We start from the raw sequence: 26,263 nt of genomic DNA, 5'->3' as shown, positions 1-26,263 counted from the left end.
GTTCTTTTCAGACCAATTCAGCAATGGAAAGTTAGTTATACAAATAATGGATAACTGAAGGACTGAATCACATTTATTTCATGCACTTCTTTGTCGATCATGCAAATGTATTAAGATTGACATAATTTTTAATGTCTAGTTTGATGGTAAACCAGAAATCAGCACTTGTATTGTTTGTTTCTCCCCAGGTATTACCACAGTGCTGACCATGTCAACCATCATTACTGGAGTAAATGCCTCCATGCCACGAGTGTCATACATCAAAGCTGTGGACATTTACCTATGGGTCAGTTTTGTGTTTGTCTTTCTATCGGTGCTGGAATATGCAGCCGTGAATTACCTGACCACAGTGCAAGAGAGGAAGGAGAGGAAGCTACGGGAAAAGGTAAGGAAAGGAGAAAAACTACTATTTCACCTGCTCATCACAACAACAATCTTACTCTACCTTTGCAGTTCAGTAAATAACCTATAACTCTTATTTGAGAGTTTTAAAGGGACAGCTAATGGTGTGTTTACAGTCACAATGGGTATCATTTACAGTTAGGGGTAATGCAAAAAAAAAAGCTGCATACTTGCTCCCGGACAAACCAGGTTGCAACACCAGGGGTGTAAAAGCATTTATTTATTGTTTTCTGCATAAAGGGAAACAGTGGCTGCCTTTGCAAGTAGCACACAAATATTGGACAGCTTTATTTGTATACTGCAAATTAGAGCTGAGCTAAGACACATCCCCTCCCAACTCTAAAGCTGGCTGCACATTTTAAATTTGCCTCCCCCTCCCCCCACCGCAGTTGTTTTCCTCTTAACTGTAAATGAGGTCCAATATGTCTGAATATATCTGTAGAATCGTGATTCAATTTTATATTAAGTCACTATGTAAGCAGCATGATAGTGGGTGCAACAAAAGTTCCAAGTGTTTTTACATACAACAGTGGCACTGGAGCTTTGAAAATGGACCATCACCCAAATAAAATGCAGCCAATTGCAATCCTGCAGTTAAAATTTCACCACTGATTAATGGGGCCAACATATGCTGACACTACTTGTGAAGTACAACAGATGGGCTGTGGTCATTGAAATATATGAGTACAGCAGTTTTGCCAAAAGAGATATGTCATAATGTAAACTCAATGTACCTTGACACAGCTGGAAGACACCACCGGTTCCACTAGAAAATCCAGCTGCAGTGGGGTAATGCACACAAACACTCCACTGCAGTGCATGATGAGCATCTATGGGTCTATAATCTTTTGCATCTCTGATGTGAGGAGCTGGTTGGATTGGGTAAATGTGGGTAGGGTGCAATCATGCCTCTCGTATTGCACCATTATATTGCCCCCACATGCAAAAAAGGTTACAGTTTGTGGGACAATATATTGTGATGGGTTTGGTATTTATAGGATACTTCATACCAGCATAGCTGAGTCAAATATCCAATTTTATTGTCAGGATGGTAAGGACAGCAATTTGTTCAGAATATAATGACACCTGTAGTCATTCAAAATTCCTGCGACCCTGTCTCTGTCTAGACATACATTTTCTGTCTTGTCACAGGCCAAAACTGGCTTTGGACTCGCAGCCCACAACAAATAAACAGCCTATTGTTCTCTAATTAATCAGTAAAGAAAATAACAAACTAATTACACCTATGTGGTGCATCTGTGTGTCTGTGTGCTGTATGAAAGCATGAGTGGGAATTTAAACCTGTCTGCAGCCTGTACCTGCAGACTCCTTGGGATTTAAGCTGTTCCTATGCAGGAGAGGTGTGGCAAATAACCACTTTGCCACAATAGTTTAATAAAATTCAAGGGGTGTAAAGAGTGCATTTACAGGTGTTTTCCTGAGTTTTGCCAGTGTTTGCAGAACCTTTTACCCTACATTTAATACGTGCTTGGAGGTAGGCACCTTTTGCAAAGTAAAGGCACTCACTTTATCAGAGACGGATTAAGACCTCATGGGGCCCTAGGCAAGATACTGGTTTGGGGCCCCCTCCCTGAAAAAATCCATAGCACTATAGTTTTTTAGTATAACATATACCCCTATTCAGGGGCTGGCTGACAGACTTTAGCCCATAAGTAGCACATAGCACTGGCCCATAAGTAGCTGCCCATTTTTAAAGGGTGGTCTCACCGCCGGCCCTGGGAGGGGGCCCTAGGCAATTGCCTTGGTTGCCTAATGGTAAATCCGGCCCTGCACTCTATACACGGGAAAGCATTTATAGATGCATTTCTAGTTTACTAACATTAAAATGTTGCTGACTTATGTAATAAAGACTGTCCCTTTGCCCCCTGTTTTTATTTACAATGGTGTGATTTATGTAAAAAAAACACACCTAATTGTTTCATGGGATTGCTGCTTTAAAGTCAGTGTATTAGCTATAGCACATCAAATACGCACCACTCCAGGATGATTATAACAGGCTCAGCATTCCTCCAGCATAAATCCTTGTTTCTTTTTCGTGTCACAAGTGGATAGATTGTATAAATATGGGCTCACTTTATTTGCAAGTCCAGGGTGTCTATTGTCCAATAAAATTAGAAAAAATGGATGTTTTTCTCTGTACTATGGAATTAATCAGAAGCATAATTAGTAGTATACAGAGGAAGGTATTTAAGCTTCCATATCCCAGTCAGTTCATTTAATTCATTGACCCCCAACTGTTTATATTTCAATTCTCATCAACTTCTGAGGCAAGAAAGAAACAATGATTTATTTTGGAGGAACACTGTACCTGTTATAATCATCCTGGAGTGGTGAGAATTTAACCCCACTATCCTTTTATGCTATACACCTACTACATAACAAAGCATATTCACTACTGATGTACTCAGAAATTCAAAATTTGATTGCTTAATATAATGCTTGAATATGATGCTGTTTATGATTTTATATATATATATATATATATATATATATATATATATATATACGTATGCAATGTTTCTTTTTGGGATGTATGTTGTCCTAAATTGTGTTTTGCTTAAATGTTTTATCCGTATTTTAATAAAAAATATAATTTTTGAATAGTTTATAATTGGTTTCTGTGGTATTCAGTTAATTTTGTATTATGATTAGATTATGATAGGAATATTATGACACTGCTTTCTTTTTTTCTGTATATCGATTATCTTTAAACCTCAACTTGTTATTCCATTAAGTAAACAAAATTAGTGTCTGCACATGTGTCATAAAAAGTTGAAAATAGGGATATATATTTTAACATGACCCTAAAATAAGGTCACAGTTTGCTATATTGTGGGTTCATTATTTTTTTAACTATCTTGCTTCTTAGTTTAACAGTACATTGGCTGTCTTGTTTTGTTTTAAGCAATAAGCTTTGTTTGTGCATTGACCTGTGTGACCAAATTGTAAGAAACTCACATAATAAGGTTGTAATTATCCAGAATCTGCCCTTTTCTCAAACAAATCATATACAGTTTGCTTTATTATCATCTATTAAGTGGACAACTCATTATTGTTTTAAATGCATTTAACATAATAATCATTAGTAATTGCTTAGTTAAAATGCTTACTTGTCGAGGGAGGGCAGTTTTTAATGAAGTTCAAAAACAGCCCCATACAAGCTGACGCACATGCAAATATAATCTAAAATCTAAATGATTAAAGTAGGAAGAGGTTATATATGTAAGATAACTTGCCCTAATAAACAACATCTCCACTTATTAATTTATTTATTTTTTCATATGCCCAAATAGTTAATAAAATGATTTGCAAAGGTTCTGAATTTTGATTGAAAAACATAATTTAAACTTAGCAGCTTGCTACAGCACTAGGGTTAGCTGTTTGTTGCAGTAGTAAGGGCTCTCCCGACTAAGAAAGAAAATAAGTTCCTGTTTCCCATGCCTATCTAAAATATAAAAATTGAGTTGGTAATGAAAGGATGAAATCTGTATGGTCATTAAGTAATAAATAGAAGATTACAAATTGCCACTGAGTGTAGTGTACTTGGGACTAGATTGTGGTGAAAGGTTTTGGGAGAGTAGCATTGCCAGGGCAAGCGCTGCCATTAAATCATCCTAAAGGGTTGCCTAGGGCAACAATGTTAACTGCCCTGAGGTGCACCCATAAGGAGCATTGACCACTTACATTAAGGAGAAGCAACCAGCAGCTACTTACATGTGAAGCTACTAGCTGCTGCTCCCCCATGTCAGTGTTACAATGGCAGTGTGACACTTCATTATTATGTCACAGCCAAGTGCCACACTGAGGAGTAAGTAAGGAGAGAGGAGGGGGTTGGGGTGTTGGGATGGGGGCGTCGCTTCCAAGTGAAGGCTCTGTGGTAGCCACCTCTTTAAGTCTATTCATGTAGCTCTGAACTCTGTAGCAAAGCAGAAACCAAGGTCTAAACTACTGACTTGCAGTATCAACAGAAATGTTGTGTACACATTGCAGACTGATGGATTCAGCGACTGAACAGGGCCTGTGATATAGCAGCAAGCATAACTGACAAGTTGTGATTTTCCCTTTGACATTTTTCCCCTATAATTTACCTTTAGGGGATTATATAAAAGATTCCGAACATGGTTATTGTGACTATGGTGGAGAACATACTTTTTAAAAACCTTATGTTTTAAGACAACTGCATTTGTAAGTAACGGTGACACTGAGTAAATTCCTGTTCTCCTTATCAATCACATATGAATTTGTCAATATTTGTGTTTAGTTGTCCTTTAGTATTATAATCATATATGGAATTATGTATGTCCTACTGTAAATCATTAGGACAGTAGAAAGCATGGAGGCGTTCCATACCCATATAAAAAGCTTTTATATGGATCATGACATATTATATCCATTATAATTTATATTCCACTCAAATACAGATATGTACACTCATATATACTTCCTCAAATAGATACACACATTACATAGTTGTTGTTTTTTTTTTTTACTTCACCCTAACCCTCTGTTCTAATTTTAATATACACCCCCTTTCTCAGATGCCAAAGTAAATTAATAACTGATACTACCAATCTATGCTACCCACTGTCAGCAGATGCCCTGGGACACTTCTTCTGCAAGCTTTACACTAAGCACAATGTGATTCACTCTAACATATGCACTCTCCTCAGTTCTGTGAAGCTTGCAGAGGAAAAGGCAGCACCCCAGCATGTCAGCTGACATGGGGATCACAAAATAGGTAGCATCTAATACCCATCAACATAAAGTACGGCAGCTGTGGAGGTGATTGATTAATTTACAGAAACATTAATGAAAAATGTCCATGGATGTGTATAATTTAGCACACTAATATGATGCAAGTGTGCATCAGTATGCTTCTCATTGTGTTGCAAGTTTTCTTATGGGAATGTGTTAGAGCAATGATGGGCAAACCAGTCCTCAAGGGCCATCAACAGTTCATGTTTTTAGGATTTCTTTAATCATGCACAGCTGAGTTAATCTATTTGGCTGGGTCAGTAATTATCCCACCTGTTTCTACAGACATAATTTCTCTCTGTAGAAACAGGTGGGATAATTACTGACCCTGTCAAATAGATTAACTCAGCTGTGCATGATTAAAGAAGTCCTAAAAACATGAACTGGGGATGGCCCTTGAGGACTGGTTTGCCCATCACTGTGTGAGAGAAATAACTATGCATGTACAAATACAACTGCTGTACAGTATGTGTAAAAGTGATACAGACTAATAGTTTATATTGATCACATTTCTATTTTGATTACTATGGGATTAACATAATGTAAATATCAGTTAGTATATGAGATATCAGTTTGTAGGTTTAAATGCCTCCATATGTATGAACCCTCCTACCATAAAGAAATGGCCATTTAGTCACTGAGACATTCAATTAATATTTCTATTAAAGTCTTCAAGACTTTGATTCATTTGGACTTATATGAAGCCAGGTGATGACAAGTCCAGAATTTAATACATAACGTGACCCTTCTAAACTTTCAGGATTTTGGACCTACTGAACAAGCATGGGATCCCATTCAGCTGAATGAGGTCTTGAAAATGGAAATTGTTGCATTTAACACATCTTCTGGAAGACCCAAACAATTTCTGATAGAATTGGTCAAGGAGTGGTTACATATGCATATCAGAACCCACATATCAGTGCAAAGGTCCTGCAGAATGGTTTTAACTAACACAAAAGTAACGGTCCACAGTACAGTGTTGTTTACCCAAAAATAATTTTCATAGATGAATTGATGTAACACCCCTTAAGTGGTAGTAGAAATTGTGAAGATACCGGGTTTTCTGGCCCAAATCTATCCACTTCACACTGGCTGGCCACCCATGGGTGCCTTACTATGCCAGGGAAGCCTACCCATACCTTCTAGGGTTTGTATAGTCACTCAGGCAAATGCAGTTAGAAAGTATAACAATACATTTATTGTAACAAAAACAATCACTAGAATATTATATATTTTATAAGATTTTTCTATTCTTCTCTTTAAATAATAAATGAGATGAGCAGGTTTCCAAAATATAATATTTCTATTTTTTATTAGAAAGATATTATGCATAGATACAGCCATACTGAACGAAGCAGACATACACCCAGGGTCTCAAATGCCAATTGACAATCTATATTTGATTGTCATTCTTTTATAGAAAATGTTACTCATCATTACTTAAAACACACCTTCCAAGCTTACATCACTGCTGGCACTCTGTCTCTATCACTGCCATAAACATTACTTGTACTTCCAAACCAAACCTCTTGACCCAGTTCAAAGCTGTCTTTTCATCATTAAAGTGACAAGTTCTTGGAGGGGTCTTTTAGAAGGGTCTTCTTGACCTTATTTGGAGCAACAATGTCCTTGGCCTTGTCCAGCCATTGTGAAATAATGGAAATTTACTAAAAACCTGTTTCTTGTTATTTTATTCTATTGTGTAATATGTAGAGTAAAGGTTAGTACTTTTACTCTTAACAAGAACAGACACATAAAATTAGATTAGTTCTGAATTAGTAATATATAAGTTTTTATTTAATATATATATTTTTTGTTAATTATCACTTTCACAGTTCCACCCTTTTATATACACATAAAAAGGTACTTGAATAGGAGTATATATTTCTGTCAGCACTGATCATGTTCTCGGATTGGTTTGGCTTTCGCAAATATTTGTATACCACACAAACTATACTTGTAATAAGTATAAAGAAACAATATTGCCACAATTATTATCACAATAAATTTCATGTAAATATACATTAGGTTAGATAGCTACTTTCCAAGTCCAAAGAACCATATGCTTGGATTTAACCATGTCCATGATGAATCATTTTAAAAGTCTTTATAATAATTTTGTCATCAAAATCCTTCTTGATATTATGGACGTTGTTTATATAAAGTGTAATTACAGTTTCTGGATCGGAAGTGTCGTTGATTAGGTAATAAACAATGGACTCCAAGTTCAGTCTCAAGGATTAAACTTTATCCTCCTGTTTGAGCCGTTAAATAGTCCAAAACTACTCAATGTTGTAAAAGTTCATTTTTAAATACCTGTAATTCAAGTCCAACGTAACGAAAGGTATCATGATAAATTCCAGTCACATTATCAATTAAATCCTGCCAAACGTTCAATTTTATACTGATAAGTCATAAATCCATAATTTCCATAAGTAAACATATTATCAATATTTATACCCACTTTGTCTTACTGACTTATTAATGAGTAGAACATATTTTTATTAATAATATCTTTTTCAACTCATTGTGCAATACTGTATAAAACTGAGGAACCGCTCTTCCTAAAAAGCATAATTTAGAATTAATTGATAACCATTTAAATGCATATTTTCCATATATATATATATATATATATATATATATATATATATATATAAAATAAATGTCTCCTGGTAAAAGAAATGGTACATGATATTTTAACACCATGGTTAAGATTAGGATACTCAAGTGACATTTTGTATCTGGTATCGTGTTCTCTTCGTCTGAGTCTGATTCTGGTAGTGTATGATTAAAAAGTCAATTATAATAATACAAAGTGCATTGTGTACATATTTTACTCTTAAGAGATTTTCTGGCATACATTAGTTGCATCTGTTTGAAGTTCTATCTTTAGTTTAGCTTTCTCATTTTATGTCATTTCTAAATCTCTGTCTATATCAAACGTGCAAGGTTCTTTACATTTGCTTTTGGCATTGTGATGACTGTATTACACTTATTCAAACTAACTCTTACAACTTGAAGTACTTGTTGTTCTATGGCAGCAATGTATATACCTGATGCTGTCTTTTATCTGAGGTGTTATCGTTTTAACCTCATTTATTGTTTTATTAAAACAAAAAGGAATTTATTCAGTAATGTCTGGTGCTAAACCTATAACCGGAGGTTTAGTCAAGTTATATATACTTTCAACAATTCGAACCATAATCACTAAGATCTCAATTTTGTTCTCAACATTTTATATCAGGACTAATGTGTGTAATTTTTCATAAGACACCAGAAATGATAACATTGGCATATTTTATACTCAATAAAGGAGTTTTAGTACACACCCAACAATTTGTAACTCCTAACATTTCACTTAACATAACATGCAATTGGTCAACTGGATATTCTCTCTAGCATTATTCATTATTATCAGACCACCATATTAAACACCTTTTTTTTGGTGAAGTACCACAATATTCACAGATACATTTTGGAATTGATGGTAATCCTTTACAATGACTGAATTCTCTGGTTTTCCTGTTTAGAAAAGAAGCAGAAATGGTCTTATTAAAATCATCCTCATCTAATATATCAGATGGGCTATCACTTTCCCACCTTCTCCTCAATTTCTTTCCAAAATATATAAATAACGTGTTGAGGCTACAAATATCATTCTTCCTATAAGACAGGCAACAAGGTTGAAGGTTTTTTGTTTCATAAGTCGATAACCATGTAGCTGATTATACATCATCACTTCCATCTTGATTGAAGAGTTCTTTCAAATATAACTCAGTCTCTTTATCTGTGTTCAGTTCTGAGTCCTTTGGTTCCTTTAAGCTTGGGTCTTTGACCTGTTTGAAATGGGAACTGTGGATTCAAGTGTCTTTCTCTGCAACCTTTACAGCAGTATCAGTCGTTAATAGAACTTGGTTTTAGTAGGACCATCCCATCGATCTGTAAGGGAACCAGAGTGTAAGAAATTTCTTACCATAACAAAGTCTCTAGGTTGTATTCTGTGTGCAGGCCCAAGAGCTGTTTATAGTTGAATGTCTTTGTTCAAGTGTTCTTCTGGGCCTTCGGAAGCTTCTGCAACTGTTTAGACAACTGTATGACATATTGAACAGTTAGATCATGATACAGCTTCAAGTAAGCCTGTGGATTAATAACGTATCCTGGCTGAAGTCCAAATAACAGTTCATGTGGAGAGAGATTGAGAAGAGGTTTAGAAACTAAAGAAGTGCCATTTCTGTTTCTTTTAGTAAACTTAGTTATTCTTTAATTACTCCATTTATTATTTCAACTTATTCTGAAGCTTGAGAATGATATAGTGTATAAAGTTTTGAATCTATTCCCATCATATTACACATTCTTTGAAACACTTTTTCTGTGAAATGAGTTCACTCTCTGGATAAACTACATCTACATACAAATTGTGGAAAAATCTTAGCAGTAAAATGTCTGAGACAGTTAACTAGGCCTCAACCCACCAACACATATCAATACAAACTAACATATACTGTAACCCTCTTAACTTTCTTTTCTCTTAATTGAATAAAATCAATAAATTAATTGTGTAACCTCTGAAAAGGTTATATTAGGCAACTGTCTGACCTTAGTAGGTACTATCTGTCCTTCATTATTCTTAAGACAAATTATACATATTTCACATTTAAACTTAGCAACTGTAGTAATTTCTATTGCATACCAACAAGATATAACAATTCTAATCACGTTATCTGCTCCCGTGTATACTAACTCATGAGCACTTTCTGCAAAAGCTGTTAACATTGTTAATGCTACTGGTTTATTTTTTTATATCTACCCAAATTTCATTCACTGTTTTATAACATTGTTTCATTTTTCATGTACTAATTTCATTCAATGTAGCCTTTTCCTGACATTGTTGTAAGTTCTCAAATGTGATATCATGAAAAATCATCAAATGGGTATGATGCTGACTTTCTAAAGCTGCTTCCCGAGCTGCTGAGTCTGCTAGTTTGTTCCCTAGTGAGCCTTCATCTGTCTGTTTTGTATGTGCCTGGCACTTAATGACTGCAACCTCTTTTGGCAACTGTATAGCCTCTATCAGTTGTTTGACTGTTTGTGCAATTGATATAGGTGTTCCTGTTGATGTTAGGTAACCCCTATGTTTCCAAATAGCTCCAAAATCATGAACTACGGCAAACGCGTAACGTGAATCTGTGTAAATATTTACTTGTTTTCCTTCAACTAGCTGACATGCTCTGATGAGTGCTGTAAGTTCGGCTACCTAAACTGAGTGAGGCGAAACTAACACCTTGGCTTTAATTACCTCATCTTGTGTAGTGACTGCATATGCTGTCACTAATGAAACATCTATGAAACATTTTCATCAGTAAAGAAACTTTAATCTAGATTCTCCAATGTAGTCTTAGAAATGTCTGGTCATACAGAAAAACTTACACATTTTCTTAATTCAATCATGCTCATTGTCTTCCTTGTCCTGTGAGGTTTCTGAGGGCAACAATGTAGCAGAATTGAGATTGTGACATTTGCGTATTGTAATGTTAGAAGAATTAATGCAATTTCATTTAATTTTAATTTCCCATTGTATAAACCTTGCTACAGACACATGTCTAGTCTGTGCACTATTCAGGAGTTGTGCAAGAGCCTGAGGGACAAACAAAGGTAACCCACACTGTAACGCAATATCCTGTGTCTTTTTACATAAGAATAGCTGCTATGGCTATGAACCTTAAATATGAAGTTAATACTTTTGCTATCTATTTAATTGTATACTAATTATCTTCTAAATATCCTAAAACAGTGTTATCATCAGTACAATAGAAAACATTTCTTATAATTGTGGAGACCTAGTGCTGGGTTAAAGGCTAGAATCTTTTAATCTCTTCAAATGCCTCAATGAATTCATGAATGTGTTCAACTGTATCTGGCATATAGTTATGGCTGAAAATCCTGGTATTCACTGGCTACAGAGTTGTGACATATCAAGAAATAAATACTGCTTTTATTTCTTTTTCTTTCTTTCTTTCTTTCCTTCTTTCTTTTTTTTTTATTCTGAGGTAGAGGGTGTTCAAATATCAGGACCACTCTTCAGGAAATCTAAATATCTCTGGCCAGGTGTCAAACAATTTAACCTTGTTAGTACATAAATTAATTTTCTCCTCCTTGGATACATCTGAAAGAAAACACAATAATTGTTTAGTATCTTCACAGCAGAACATCATTCACATATTCTGGTCACCTGTGGGTACAAAATATTGCAAATTATTCTGCAAACATTATAACAAATAATTAGAACTGCCTATGAAACTTTATGTAAAGACTAATCCAGGTATATTGAACCCCCCTGTAGGTAACAGCAAAAGGAAATATTGTGTATAGTTCTTATTAGCATTAAAAATCAACACTGCACAATCTATGACTGTAATAAATAGATCTGCATCAAAATGTCATTTGTCCTTTCTGTGGTACAAAGACTGTGTTCAGGCTAAGATTTATGTACTGAGCTCCTCCTCTTGGCATGGGAATAAAACATCCACCTCATTCCATAGGATGAGGGAGATGGGAGGAGAGATATCTTTGTAACATGGGGAAAGTACAAACAAACAAAAAACTGACGCAGTTAAAAATCCCACTGTGTAACCCTACACAGATGCTATTTTCAGAGCAAAACAACTAAAATTTTTCAATGCAACTATTTTCTGATAACGCCACTTTAAACACAGGTTAATTATTATTTGAAATATGGTAACAAAATCTATTTCAAACAGCAGAGAATTCTCAAAGTTTAAAAACACACATCTCATGATCGGAGATTCGGTTCACACTGGGCAACGCTATCGTGCCAAAAGTATTGGGCAATCCCTTGAAAATATTCTAACACACCAATACTATTTGTTCACTTAATACATTCATAAAATTTCTTTAAATCTTAAATTTAATCTGGACATATTTCAGATTCAAAAACCAGCATATTTTTTAGCAATCTTTCAACAGCTGTTTCTAACACAAATACAACTATGACTTAAACCAATCAACCACAAGCTTTCTACTGAATATGAAAACTGTTTAATATTTTTTTTCCATCTATCTCCCTGCCGTTCTGAAATTAAAAGGTAAAGGCACCATTTCTTTAACGTTTAACATTTGGACCAATTATTAAAACCAGCTGTTTCACTGAAATGACACACAAAAGTGCGCGATCACAAGATAATCTTAAGAGAAGTTAACACTTTATCTATAAAGTCTTTAAAATCACATTTGATTATTGAACAAGTCTTAACAGGCACTACAAAAAATCAGATTTTCTTTATGTGGTGGTCGAGTACTGATGGGAATCCTTCCCTTACCTTGTCCTCCAGACACGAGTCAGGTTCTTTTCTGTTCGGATATCCGGTGGTCAGGAGATAAGTACTTCAATGAAAGGGACATGGATTGGTCAAACAACTTGGGTTTATTGAGAATGCGGTAAGGATAGTTTCGGTAAGACACCGCACCACTGACCCCTTCAGCTCAATAGTAATGCGTCTGATCAGCATAGAGCACAATAGCATTTAACATATGACATACACCTGGTGAGTATAAGGCAGAATAACGATAACATCTTCAATACACATTGTCCAATACGGCTGGTGACGATGCAAAAACCATCAATAATAACCCATCAAGACTCTTACGGTCACTACCGCGCCCACTAGAGTGCTACTTCTTATTCAGGTGTTTGAGGTACCGTGCTATTCCCTATGGGTCAGGCGCCCCACTTTTAGCATCTACTGCTGAGTTAACTTGAATTGCAGCGGTACCACTAACACTGAATGTCACACCTTCAATATTAATAAATCAATTCTTAGGTAAATCACATAACATTAACATCCATCTCAACATTTGGTGCACCAATATTATCCCTGGTAACGTTACCATATCTTCCACTCAGTCCTGGGTTGACCTGTGCACAGTAATTTGGTAGTGTTCCAATGTTCTGCAGAGGTTTCCATCAAAGGTTAAGTATTATAGTAGAAAGCAGGGCTGTTGCTCATTTCAGCCACAAGATGGCGCTGTTCTCTCAACAGTCAATGAATCTCTATCAGCACATGTGCTCTGCAACAGGGTATGGTGTCCAGATATCAGCACACACAGGATATAGCTGAAACGACCGTCTTAATTGTTCCCTGCAGCCTGTGTAAAGGTATGATCTGGTGGAAAAGCTCTCACAATCCTTCCTTGTACAAGAATGCAATGTCAGTTTTGGATAGATTCTCTCATCACTCTTCCCTCTGACACTGGGGTGTGTGCAGTACACTGCAGGCTAGGGTTTTACCTTGAGACGGTTCTGCAGTTAGTGGAGACTGTCTTTGGCACCCCGCTGCGTGTCCCCAGCTGTTCTCCGTCCGCTTTGCTGGCAATGTCACAGTTCTGGAAGAAGCTCACTCTTGTCTCTGCTCGGCTGCACGTCCTCCCCCTTGTTCCTTCTACCATGCTGCTCTCTCTTTCTCCTCCTTCCTGCACATCCTCTTTCTGTTACTCCCCCAGCCAATCAGGGCCTTCATCCTCCTCCTGTCAATCCCTCCTGGGCACAAGTTTTCAGGAGCACAATTAACCCATTGTAGCCCTGCATTTTAAAAGCGTTTATGCACTCCTCTGTGCTGTTCAACAGGGCTTTGGGGTACCACATTTACAGTAGACTTATTTACACATATACATATTTATTCTCACCTCTGTCTCCAAGGTTATAAAGAAATTAAATGTCCAGCATTTCCAGCATTTATTGCAATAGAGCTGAGTATCGGTATGGATAACAGAATGACAGAAGTACGAGACAGATATACCATGTAATTTTATCATATATGGAACAAATAATTCACTGATCAATAATATTAACACAGCTGAAGTAAGGTTTGCAATTCTAAAAGCAGATTAAGTATTTTACACATAGACAGCAGAACAGTTATTAATCCTTAAGTAGCTTTCTTACCAGACCTGTCCTGGAACCATAACTCAATGAAACTCAAACTATTTCATCTTTTTAGTTTTAGTTTTTAGTTATAGTTCCGTTACGCATCTGTTTTTATGAAATACAATATTCTCAAGTTACAATGTACAATATGCAGTGAACCAATAGTATTTTCACGATAGACACATTTAGTGATACATGCAAAACGTCAGGATATAAAAAAACAAAACATTCAGTTATTCAGGGAGAGCTGAAACATGAGAACGTTATCATCTGCGCAATGGCTGTATCATAATTTTTTTTCTGCTTTTTGAAATTTATACAATTTTGACTTCTCATATCACTTATTAGCAACTAACAATTAAATAACATTTTAACTGTCTTATTTTTCACTTTACTCTTAAAGGAGAATTTCATCCCTCATTACGTCTAGGGTTCAGTATTAAAAATTCCAGTCTCTGGAAAACGCATTTTATAACTTCTTTGTTATTTTCCCCAGCACCACTTTGCAGAGTTTCATGCAATCAGGATTGAAACTCTACAGGTACACTTTGCACGGGTACTACCTTTTCTCTCCTTAGAAATAACAGACCCTATCCTGACTTACGGTCTCTATTCATCTAAGGTGTGCGTCCATCGCAAGAAACAAGAATTTCTATTCACATATTAACTCATTAACTTTCCAAATAATTTTACAGTGTAGTTCACAAAACATCACAATGCTTTCTGCCAGATATAGGTGATCAGCCTATACTGCAAAGCATTTCATTTAACACATTACCTTTACAAGTCACATCTCTTAACTTTGCAAACAAGTATACACAGTGTTAAAACACTAAAATGTATTTTGCCAGTTATGGGTGGCCAGTCCATACTGAAGAAAAGCACATTTCAGCAACATTTAAACTAACAATAGTTTCTGCAGAAACACATTAAATTAATTACTACACATTTAGCAATAATGTCCTAGATTGTTGTACCTATCAGCATCCACCCTTATTCCTCTTCACTTACTGCTTCGATACCTTGATACACTTCGGAGCACAGATATATTTAACACATCTGATACTCACCAGTGCAGAGGAGTGTAGGGCATTAACGTCTCACCCTTGTTGAAGCAGTCATGAAGAGAGTAAGGTGTGGTATGTGACGCCTGTAGGACGAAAGCCCCCAGCTTGTATAAGATTTTTCTAGTCTTCTCTTTAAATAATAAATGAGATGAGCAGGTTTCCAAAATATAATATTTCTATTTTTTATTAAAAATATATTATGCATAGATACAGCCATACTGGACAAAGCAGACATACGCCCAGGGTCTCAAATGCCAATTGACAATCTATATTTGATTAAGTCATTCTTTTATAGAAAATGTTACTCATCATTACTTAAAACGCACCCAGCTTACATCACTGCTGGCACTCCAAGTCTCTATCATTGCCATAAACATTACTTGTACTTGCCAAACCAAACCTCTTGACCCAGGTCAAATCTGTAATTTCATCATTACATTTACATGTTCTTAGAGGGTTCTTTTGGAAGGGTCTTCTTGACCTTATTTGGAACAACAATGTCCTTGTCCGGCCATTGTGAAATAAGTGAAATTTAATAAAAACCTGTTTCTTGTTATTTTATTCTATTGTGTAATATGTAGAGTAAAGGTCAGTACTTTTCCTCTTAAAAGCACAGACCCATAAAATTAGATTAGTTCTGGATTAGTAATATATAAGTTTATATTTGATATATATTTTGTTAATTATTACTTCGACAATATACACAGTAAATAAATGCCAGGCAGGTCCACCAAATTATCTGTCCCTTACACCACTAGCTTAAGGAGTTACAGTCACCTGGCTGTCCTGACTTGACTACCCATGGATTTCCCGATGTATTCCACTGGTAGAGAAAGGCAACTCATCAACCAGCCACCCTGCAGCTTCCAGCCATCAGTTCCCAGAATGAACAACACCTCCCCACCTGGAGTCTAGGGTCAAATTTCCACAGTGGTTTCCCTTCCCTGGGCAAACCCCTGGGTCTCTCCTTCTTAAACATCGGTTAGTGCTGTGCTAGGGGGTTAGAGGGGGAGTGGAGGTGAGCTGTTCTTCCACAGAAGCTCCCCTGCGGTTTTGCAGACAGAATGTCTCAGGAAGTCCTGTGGAGGACAATGGGTACTAATTGGACTTCCCAACCTACAAATATCAGATAACAGTTATCCCCTCCTGAAATTAACCCCTTACACTACTTTGTGATGTCACAGGGTCCCCAGATGTTCCATGCATTCTGTAGAGAAAGGAGGTGGGATAATGAATGCAGCTCCAGCCTCCTCACCTGTATCCTGGACACCACCTGATCCTTACCCATAACCTCCCTGGCTTCACTTTAAGGGCAATGAATAACAGCTTCACTGCAATATCAACAATATGCAATAAACAAAATGCATATTTACAATGCGCTACAATGTCCCCTTATCCACATGTAATTAGACACTGCAGTTGTACTTTGTTGAGCTGGGAAACAAAAGCAATAGCTATAAAAAGTACATGCTATAATGCACATTTTGTGAGAAACGAGGGACAGGCTGTTTCAGGTGGCTCTCACAAGCTGACAGATTGTTTCTTTCAGGTGGCTCTCACAGTCCTCTCCTCTGCAAGCAGGACACATGGTTGCATCCCACCAACACAGTTTTTCATGTCCTCTCAGGCAGGGGCGTAGGAATGAAAATATTCATTGGGGGAGGGGGCGGGGGGCAAAAGGTCAAGGACTACTATAGGGCTTTGAGCCACTTTTTCTAGGGTTTGGTATCTCGTTTTATGACAGTTGTAACAGTGATATACAAAGACTGTCAATCCTATGTTAATTTTTGTCTGTGTTTCAGGGATTTGCCAAAAATGTATTTATACATCAAGAACTAAATATTATTACTAATATTAATTACTAATTAGTACAATAGCTGTTAGAAAGATAAATTCAATTGCTCATCTTAAAAATTTACGTTTTTATAGTCATTAACCTAGTTTTTATTCAGATTTTGGTGACAGCCTAATCTCATTTGTTTGAGAATATTTTTTAAATCTATAGTCACTGCCTCACTTTTTATGGTATATGCTATAAATTTAAATTGCTATATCTCATGTTTGTTACTAGATGCACCACACCAAGTTCAGGGTAAAAGTAAAGTGAATAGTTGTTCATCATCAATACAGGTTATTTATTAAATGTTTATGAACGGAATACTTAAAGTTTTTTAAATAAACAAATTAATCAATCTGTATTAAATCTATACTAATGCAATCTAAATGAAAGAACATTTGGTAATTATACTAAGACAATCTATCATTTAAAAAAGTTTCCCAAGTTTAGAACAGAGACCATAACTTCAGAAATTAGCATGAAGGCTTTTGTGTAGAAGTTCATGGGGGGGGGGGCAAACACAGTCTTTGCCCACCCAACATAACTCATGGGGGAGCAACTGCCCCCCCTGGTTTCTACACCCCTGCTCTCAGGTATCGGGTTTCTCATTTTACTTAAGCTATACCACCATTCCAGATATACTGTATATGTAGTCCTTTTGTAGGGAGTCACTAGTCCGGAGTGGGGTATCACAAATTAAAGCAAATATAGATAGAATCGACAGTGCGGACTCTTGATTTCAAAGCTGCCTATATATGGTAACTCCTATCCACAACGGAGTTTGATACAAAGTACAATAGCTAAAACACAAATCCCATACTTCAAACGGCGCTTGAAAACAATATTGACTCTGAGTCAGTAATCACACATAATATAGTGTATAATTCCCTTTCTAAAATCAACATAGAAGTCCAAGTTATCAGCAATAAAGTGGACTGAGCTGGGTACAAAGTCACTTCAAAATAGAGCAGCAATATAACTTCCACAATAATGGTCACTTCAAATAATATGTGGATCAATTCTTCAAAACATCACGGCGTCCCCTTAGGGAAATGCACTCACCAGACCTCCGTGATCAAACAGCAGGGAACCTTTCCACAATGAGAACTTCGCTCCGGAGTTCACTCCTCAATAATGGCACTGTTATCCAAGCTTCACCGCTGCCTCCAGGACACGATCTAAGCGGACATGCTCACCGAACGGAAATGAATCTCCCCCAATCAGTAATCAGCCAACACCGCAATAGCTCCCGATGTGTGAGTGCTGGTATCCGACCGTATAATCCTTCTTATAATCACTTTTTTAATCTGTATTTCCTTAGATACATATATATAAGTTCCGCAATCTTCATTAATTATGTTGTCACTCACAGCGGTGAAGTATAAAGCAGAGATGATATGTGGAAGAAACTGAAAGCACTAATAGGGCATTATCTTTTTAAAAAAATCTATTTTTATTCAAACAGAAAACTTCAAACACATACATAAAAAGGTATCACTTATAGCCTTGAGAAAGATTCAGTTGAATTGAAACGCGTTGGCTGGGGAGGTTTATGGATCTGTACCTCTTACCGTGAATGCTGAGTCCTATGAATTGCAGGCGATTCTGTGGATAATTTGTTCTTGCATATTTGACATCTTATGCGGGTAAGGGTACAACCGAGAAAGGACCATATAAGTGATACCTTTTTATGTATGTGTTTGAAGTTTTCTGTTTGAATAAAAATAGATTTTTTTAAAAAGATAATGCCCTATTAGTGCTTTCAGTTTCTTCCACATATCATCTCTGCTTTATACTTCACCGCTGTGAGTGACAACATAATTAATGAAGATTGCGGAACTTATATATATGTATCTGAGGAAATACAGATTAAAAAAGTGATTATAAGAAGGATTATACGGTCGGATACCAGCACTCACACATCGGGAGCTATTGCAGTGTTGGCTGATTACTGATTGGGGGAGATTCATTTCCGTTCGATGAGCAAGTTCGCTTAGATCGTGTCCTGGAGGCAGCAGTGAAGCTTGGATAACAGTACCATTATTGAGGAGTGAACTCCGGAGCGAAGTTCTCATTGTGGAAAGGTTCCCTGCTGTTTGATCACGGAGGTCTGGTGAGTGCATTTCCCTAAGGGAACGCCGTGATGTTTTGAAGAATTGATCCACATATTATTTGAAGTGACCATTATTGTGGAAGTTATATTGCTGCTCTATTTTGAAGTGACTTTGTACCCAGCTCAGTCCACTTTATTGCTGATAACTTGGACTTCTATGTTGATTTTAGAAAGGGAATTATACACTATATTATGTGTGATTACTGACTCAGAGTCAATATTGTTTTCAAGCGCCGTTTGAAGTATGGGATTTGTGTTTTAGCTATTGTACTTTGTATCAAACTCCGTTGTGGATAGGAGTTACCATATATAGGCAGCTTTGAAATCAAGAGTCCGCACTGTCGATTCTATCTATATTTGCTTTAATTTGTGATACCCCACTCCGGACTAGTGACTCCCTACAAAAGGACTACATATACAGTATATCTGGAATGGTGGTATAGCTTAAGTAAAATGAGGAACCCGATACCTGAGAGCAGGGGTGTAGAAACCAGGGGGGGCAGTTGCTCCCCCATGAGTTATGTTGGGTGGGCAAAGACTGTGTTTGCCCCCCCCCCCCCCATGAACTTCTACACAAAAGCCTTCATGCTAATTTCTGAAGTTATGGTCTCTGTTCTAAACTTGGGAAACTTTTTTAAATGATAGATTGTCTTAGTATAATTACCAAATGTTCTTTCATTTAGATTGCATTAGTATAGATTTAATACAGATTGATTAATTTGTTTATTTAAAAAACTTTAAGTATTCCGTTCATAAACATTTAATAAATAACCTGTATTGATGATGAACAACTATTCACTTTACTTTTACCCTGAACTTGGTGTGGTGCATCTAGTAACAAACATGAGATATAGCAATTTAAATTTATAGCATATACCATAAAAAGTGAGGCAGTGACTATAGATTTAAAAAATATTCTCAAACAAATGAGATTAGGCTGTCACCAAAATCTGAATAAAAACTAGAGTCAGTATTGTTTTCAAGCGCCGTTTGATGTATGGGATTTGGGTATCACAAATTGTCAGAACAAAACCTTTCCTATGACCAATGTCTGAATTTTTCAAAAACTATATTTAAGCCAGAGATTTATTAAAACAAAGTAGTGTGGACTGATGAAACAAAAATGTAATCTTATGGCTACAACCGAAAGATACGTTTTGGCAAAACCAGGTGAAGCTTTTGAAGAAAAGATCATTGCCAACCATTAAGCTGTATGTTTTATGCTTTGGGGTTGTGTGGCAGCCAGTAACACAGAAAGTATTCTCTGGGTCAAAGGAAGAATGAATTCAACTAAACTAAATAAGAGCTTATGTCTTAGAGTCAGGGAAGAAATTGAATATAAAAATAGGTTGGAAATTTCAGCAAGACAATGATTCAAAACAAACCTCAAAATCAGACATGAAGAACTCCCAGGAATTAAAGATTAAAGTTTTAAAAAGACTTCAGTCCTGTATATTACTATACATTTGTGGGGAGATCTCATATATGTAGTGCAGGCAATGAGACCTAAGAATATTTATGAGTTAGAAGAGTTTGGTATGAGTGAAAATACATGTCTATAGCAATGATAGAAAGACTCTTATTTGGCTACAGGAAATATTTGAAAGCTGTGATTTCTGCCAAAGGAGGTGTTACTAATTACTGACTGTCAGGGTACCAAAACATTTGCACATACCACAATTATTGTTTTAGTTTTTTTCAGTCTTTTAAATTTAGCAAATAAATAGAAGTTATGCATTAAAATGTCCAGAAAATTTTAACTTTGTTTCTTGCAGAGATAATTTTGCTTAGACTTTTAGTGAATCATGTAATCAGGGGAGGGATGTCAAATTTTATCCCGGGGGGGCAAGACTCAACTCAGCAGCCTATTAACATTTTTAAGGAAAAAAAATGCAGGTGGCCCAGTGACCCAGCCCAAGGTAGCCCACTATGAGACCGGCTCGGGGGACAGATGCTCCCCTGCCCCCCCTTCCCCACCCAGCTAGCCCCTGCATGTAATTTAACCAGGGATGCCCAAAATGTTGCACACAAATATATGGGACAAAGCAAAGGATATTAGAAATCTCCTCCTAGTTCTGTGCCCAAGGCAGAGTGCTTTTATACGGGGCAGAGAACTCCAAGGTGACTTACATTATTTCACAGTGGGTTGTTCCTGATATACTTGTGCAGTAGTTTATGTCAAAGAAATAAAACATTTGAATATTGTCATTAAATATTTACGGTATGCTTGGTATTCTTGCCTTTCTTATTGTTTTACTGTGGAAGAAAAAGTGTCTTAGTTGTATTTTGTGATTCTGTTTATGATAAGCTGCTTGTGCAAGGGATAGGTGGGATGGGAAAATGATGGGTTCAAAATATCTTTCACAGTAATTTGTACAAGTATTCTGTCCACACATATATTTTATTTAAATTTTTATATTAACTTTGCATCTCATTATGCAAAACAGTGCTGCATATTAATTAATTAATGTAAATCAGTCAATACTGCTGTCATGTCAAATTCGCTCTTACAATAAGAAATTTTAAAAACATAATGATGGAGGTCTTAATTTTATGTTTGTTTGTTTTTTATATATATTTTCAGTTTCCCTGTACATGTGGAATGTCTCACACAAAAACAATGATGCTGGATGGAATGTATGGTGACCCTGACTCCAATAGTCTGGCTGGATACACCAAAAGCCAAATTGTGACAGAAGATGTGGAGAAACCGGACAAGATGGTGGTGCATTTGGCCTTGAGTCCAAATTCTAGTGCCTCCAGGAAGAAAGGACGGAAGGGCCATGTTGGCTTACGTTTAATGCAAAACACTCACGCAATTGACACGTATTCCAGGATGATCTTCCCTGCGTCATTTATATTTTTTAACTTGATATACTGGTCTGTATTTTGCTAGAGTTACTTGTGGAAAGCTCTAGTCATCCTTAAGACTTTTTCACCATGTGAATAATGGGAATGTGGGGATTGGTTTATAGATTAATTGCCTTGTATGAGTAACAAATGCCTCCATAAAAAGGCAACATGCCACACAAAAGAATTATCTAAATATCACTTTACAGCCCATGGAAGATATGTATAGTTACAGTACACCTTATACTAGCAATTTTTGGTTGAATTGGCCATTGATTGATATGTTTGCTCTATTTAGAGAAGCATCTGTATTTCTTAGTAGTCCATTAAGACAACTGAATACTCATTAAATTATACATAGAAAGGTCTGTGTTTTACACACATCACTGCCCTAGTTATCATAATCCGCTATTTGTGTTTCACAAGTCTTTTTTAAAATTAATTTGAAATTAACGTCTTTTAAAAGGTATGTCCATTTTATAAATTGTCCACTTTCATAGTGCTGTGCTATTTACTTTGGGATTTTCCAACACTAACTATTTTATTAAATGATGCATGGGGGGGGCTGTTTTGACTGTGTGCACCAGTTCTGCAAATTGGGTCCTCTATTGTAGATGACAAAGACCCTGACGCTGGCGGGTTTGTGGTATGTGACTGTATAACATAGTTAAAATATTTAATTTCAAATGTTATATTTTGGAGACTAGATTTTTAAAAATACATCTAATGTAGTTATCTCAAAATATACCTTAGTGGATTTTCATTTCATATGAAATAAACCGAGGAATGTAAGTGCAATTTATTATCCACATTGAGGCATTGTTTTAACATCTAAAATTTGTGTATACATCAATGCTTTTTGTTTTGCAAGCACTCCACACCGTGTAAAGTAATATTTGCCCTAATTTTTCCTTTTTGTGTAGTAAGAAGCAATGTACAATGTTATTTGGAGCCAAGCGGAAATTGCAACTGATGCTGTTGATCCCTGTGAGACATTAATTTAATAGCCTGAAGTATACTTACAAATGAGGAAAAATAACTTTTGTCTTTTGTTGCCAAGGGCAGCTGAAATGGCAAGTGGAATTAAGCTTCTCTAATTCCTCCTACAAAGTAATATACTTATTTGATACATGTAGTGTACAATATAAAATATAAATAGTATTACTTTAACCTCTTCATTTTATATGTTTGTGACTTACCCCATTTCATTTGCTATGTGTTTAACTGGGAAGTAATTTTTACTGATTTGTGGATTTATTAAATACAGATTTCTTTTAAAGTACAGTAGATTTCAATTAAAACAGATCAATTTAATAAAAATATATTCCTATAGTCACTTTAATAGAACCCTGGAATGCTAGTGTACAAAATAATAAGCTAATTCTCTCTTGAGTATAGGGATACCAAATGTATAAATGTCACGCAAGGTTGAAACAAAAGTAATTATATCTTTTCATACAAATCTCCCTTGCAGCTACTAAGGCTTACTTACCCACACAGAAGTCCCTTATGACATCACTGTTGTGATGTTAAAGGACTTCTTGTGAACAAAAGGGAAAGTCATGCTTTCCCCGCTAAGATATACATAGCAGTCACTATGAGGCATGCAACTGCCATATCGAGTGGACTTAAATTTATGCCTATTCAGCCTAAGGCCTATCTGCCTTTAACAGCAGGGTGGGGAAAGATGAATCATTATTATAAAATGAATTCCCCCAAATATGCAGTAACTTTTCATATCTATTATTTAAACAAAAGCAATACAATAAGCACAAGACATGTATTCCAATTATGTCTTTGACAGGAGGTGATGGAAGCAGCACAGGCAAAATATGATAGGGGTGGGGTGACCAACACAAACTTATCACAACTGGAGGGATGTAGCGAAATACAAGAAGGCATTTGTACTGTTACCAAACATGACATATCTTTAAAAAGTAACAGCAAGGGTTCAAAGTTTATTTTAGCATTTATTTTCCCAGCATTGACAGTTTCAGTTAGAAATTGGGAGAAATGGGTGTAGAGAATATGGGAGCACATTATTGTGCAGTGTGAATAGTGAGTAATGTGAATTTAATGAATAAGGTCTTGTAAGAAGGTATACTATTTTATTTAACTGTGTCCATGCTTTAGAGAGAAATACAGTAAAGGCTTTCTACTAATGACTCACTAAAAATCTATTTTTACAGATGAAAAAAATAGAACATTTAAATAATTAAAATACATATGCTTTCATTGAAACATGTCAACTCACTGGGGATTGATTTATGAATTGAAAAAATCAGACACATACATTGAAGCACACACCTGTTTCGTAATGTTTTGTGTGTGTACTTGTGGCCATTGACAGCAATACGCATGCACATTTGGACTACCCCCTGAATTGCATCATTACAATCTTCACCTTAAATTCTGTTCTTTCTACCCTAATTTATACCTTATGTAAGTCATGAGACTAAGGGAGTATCTTGTGTTTATGTTGATTATGGGTGCATGAAATGTGCAAAATGCAGCAAAAGAATTGTGAGAATGCCTGAGGTCTGATTATCGCCACGGACTTGGTGATACAAAAATCTGGTAATTTTTACATAAATTAAGGCTCTGCAGAAACTGGTAAACCAAGAGAATATGTAAAAAAGGCACACACTCCTCTCCTTGCGAACGTAAAAACAGGTACATCACAAAATGGGAAGACAAACGCCTAAGGCTCTGCACTTCTGCATTTATCCTCATTTGTAAATTCTCCCCAGTGACTGCATAAAGACCAAGTGACTACTGGTAGCTGGAATCCAGCATATACGTAGCCGTCACTGAGAACAAATGTGATAGTTGACGTGACAAGAATTATTGCAATAATGGTAAAGTTTATACTGTATACTGTAGATAACCACATTGTCAACTTAAATGCACTTTTTTGACATCATAAAAATTCCATTACAACTCTCAGGGAATTGAATACAAATATCTTTCTCTCTGCGATAATTGGTATAGAAATAATTAGAAGATGTTCATTTTTATTTATCAGTATTTAACATCAAGACCAGCGAGACTTTAATTTTTCTTAAGTTACTGAACTAAAGAATGTGCCGTACAGAGATTTAAAGTAATAGAATAGTCAGCTGACATTTATAAATATGTATATAGACTACTGTACAAATTGCTCCAGAGGCACAGATCAAGGAGGAACATTATTAAGCTTATTGTTTGAGCTACAACCTGCGCAACTGCTTAATTTTTATTTATGTATAACCTTATGTATATATATTGTATATTTTTTTATGTTCACATTATTATTGATTCACAGTGTTTGCAGTATACAGACATATTCTCATAAATAAACTTTGTTTAATTAATAAAACTCTATGGACGATGAAAGCTTTATCTGTATAAATAAAGTATACCTAATTCATTTTCATATGGCGTTTTTGATTAGGAAGCTTTGCTGTCTAGACATGTAAATAATGCTATTTGTTTTAATCTGCTATTGTTTATGTATTCAAGTATTATTTAATATATATGCGAAACAATTACTTTTATGGATAAACGGATGAAGCATACTGGACATGTTGGTGTGGGAAGGATGTGCGGAGTCAAGCGTTATTAACTACAACCATTCAGTATAGTGTATCATCTGTCTCAAGTAAATGTGCTCCATCTATATTGTAATCTGTGGCAAAACTACCACACACTGTGCTTCACTAAGGTTCTATACAGAGGTTGGGCCTAAAGTACCATTTATTTATTTTTATCCTATCCTCACTAGAGGTAAACAAAAATATGGTGATTCTAGTTGTGGATCACTTCCAGTCTTCAATCTTAAGATTCAAAATCGCTGTTTGATTTAAAGGTGATTTTATGCTTTAAGGTTACTATTGCCATAAGTAACTGAAAAATAAGGGAAACATAGGTTTTTGAAAGGAAAAGAAGAGGTGGCAAATAAGCTAATATTTTGTTGTATCTACGTTGTTTTATCAAAGCAACAACATTTCATGGATGAAAATAATTGATTGGATTTCTAATACTTCTGAAAGGAAATCCTTTCTAATGTTGCCAAACATAAACAAGGTATCCCAGTTGTTATGCTTACGCATCCCAACTAGAAATCCATAAGAGCAACTTATGCTATCCCTCTGTTTGACAAGGCTATATACCGCCTAAGCATTACCCATCTATTTACCTCAACGTCAGATAGCCCACCATTATGTTTAATCGCTAAATAAATACCAATCCAATCCTATACTGCATTAGCTATATAAACATCCATTAATCCTATT

At 35.9% G+C, this 26,263-nt stretch overlaps 1 protein-coding gene across 2 annotated transcripts in view; it reads left to right on the top strand.

Annotated features, from left to right (window-relative positions):
• The window catches only part of LOC142144204 (gamma-aminobutyric acid receptor subunit rho-2-like), a 71,021-nt gene extending 45,669 nt beyond the window's left edge, over nt 1-25,352 (top strand). The window contains exons 8-10 of one of the 2 annotated variants that reach the window (XR_012689671.1): nt 189-385; nt 21,724-24,602; nt 24,663-25,352. Coding sequence is in view for 1 of the 2 variants with exons in the window: in XM_075202771.1 (XP_075058872.1) it covers nt 189-385; nt 21,724-22,035 (509 nt within the window). In the remaining variant the exon portion in view is untranslated. Of the gene's footprint in view, nt 1-188; nt 386-21,723 lie in introns of both variants that reach the window. The other variant, XM_075202771.1, reaches the window with a different exon arrangement.
• Nucleotides 25,353-26,263: the final 911 nt, after the last annotated feature.

The sequence above is a fragment of the Mixophyes fleayi genome, chromosome 3 (genome assembly GCF_038048845.1).
Source record: "Mixophyes fleayi isolate aMixFle1 chromosome 3, aMixFle1.hap1, whole genome shotgun sequence".
Classification (NCBI taxonomy): Eukaryota; Metazoa; Chordata; class Amphibia; order Anura; family Limnodynastidae; genus Mixophyes; species Mixophyes fleayi.
This window is presented reverse-complemented; position numbering and strand designations above follow the sequence as displayed.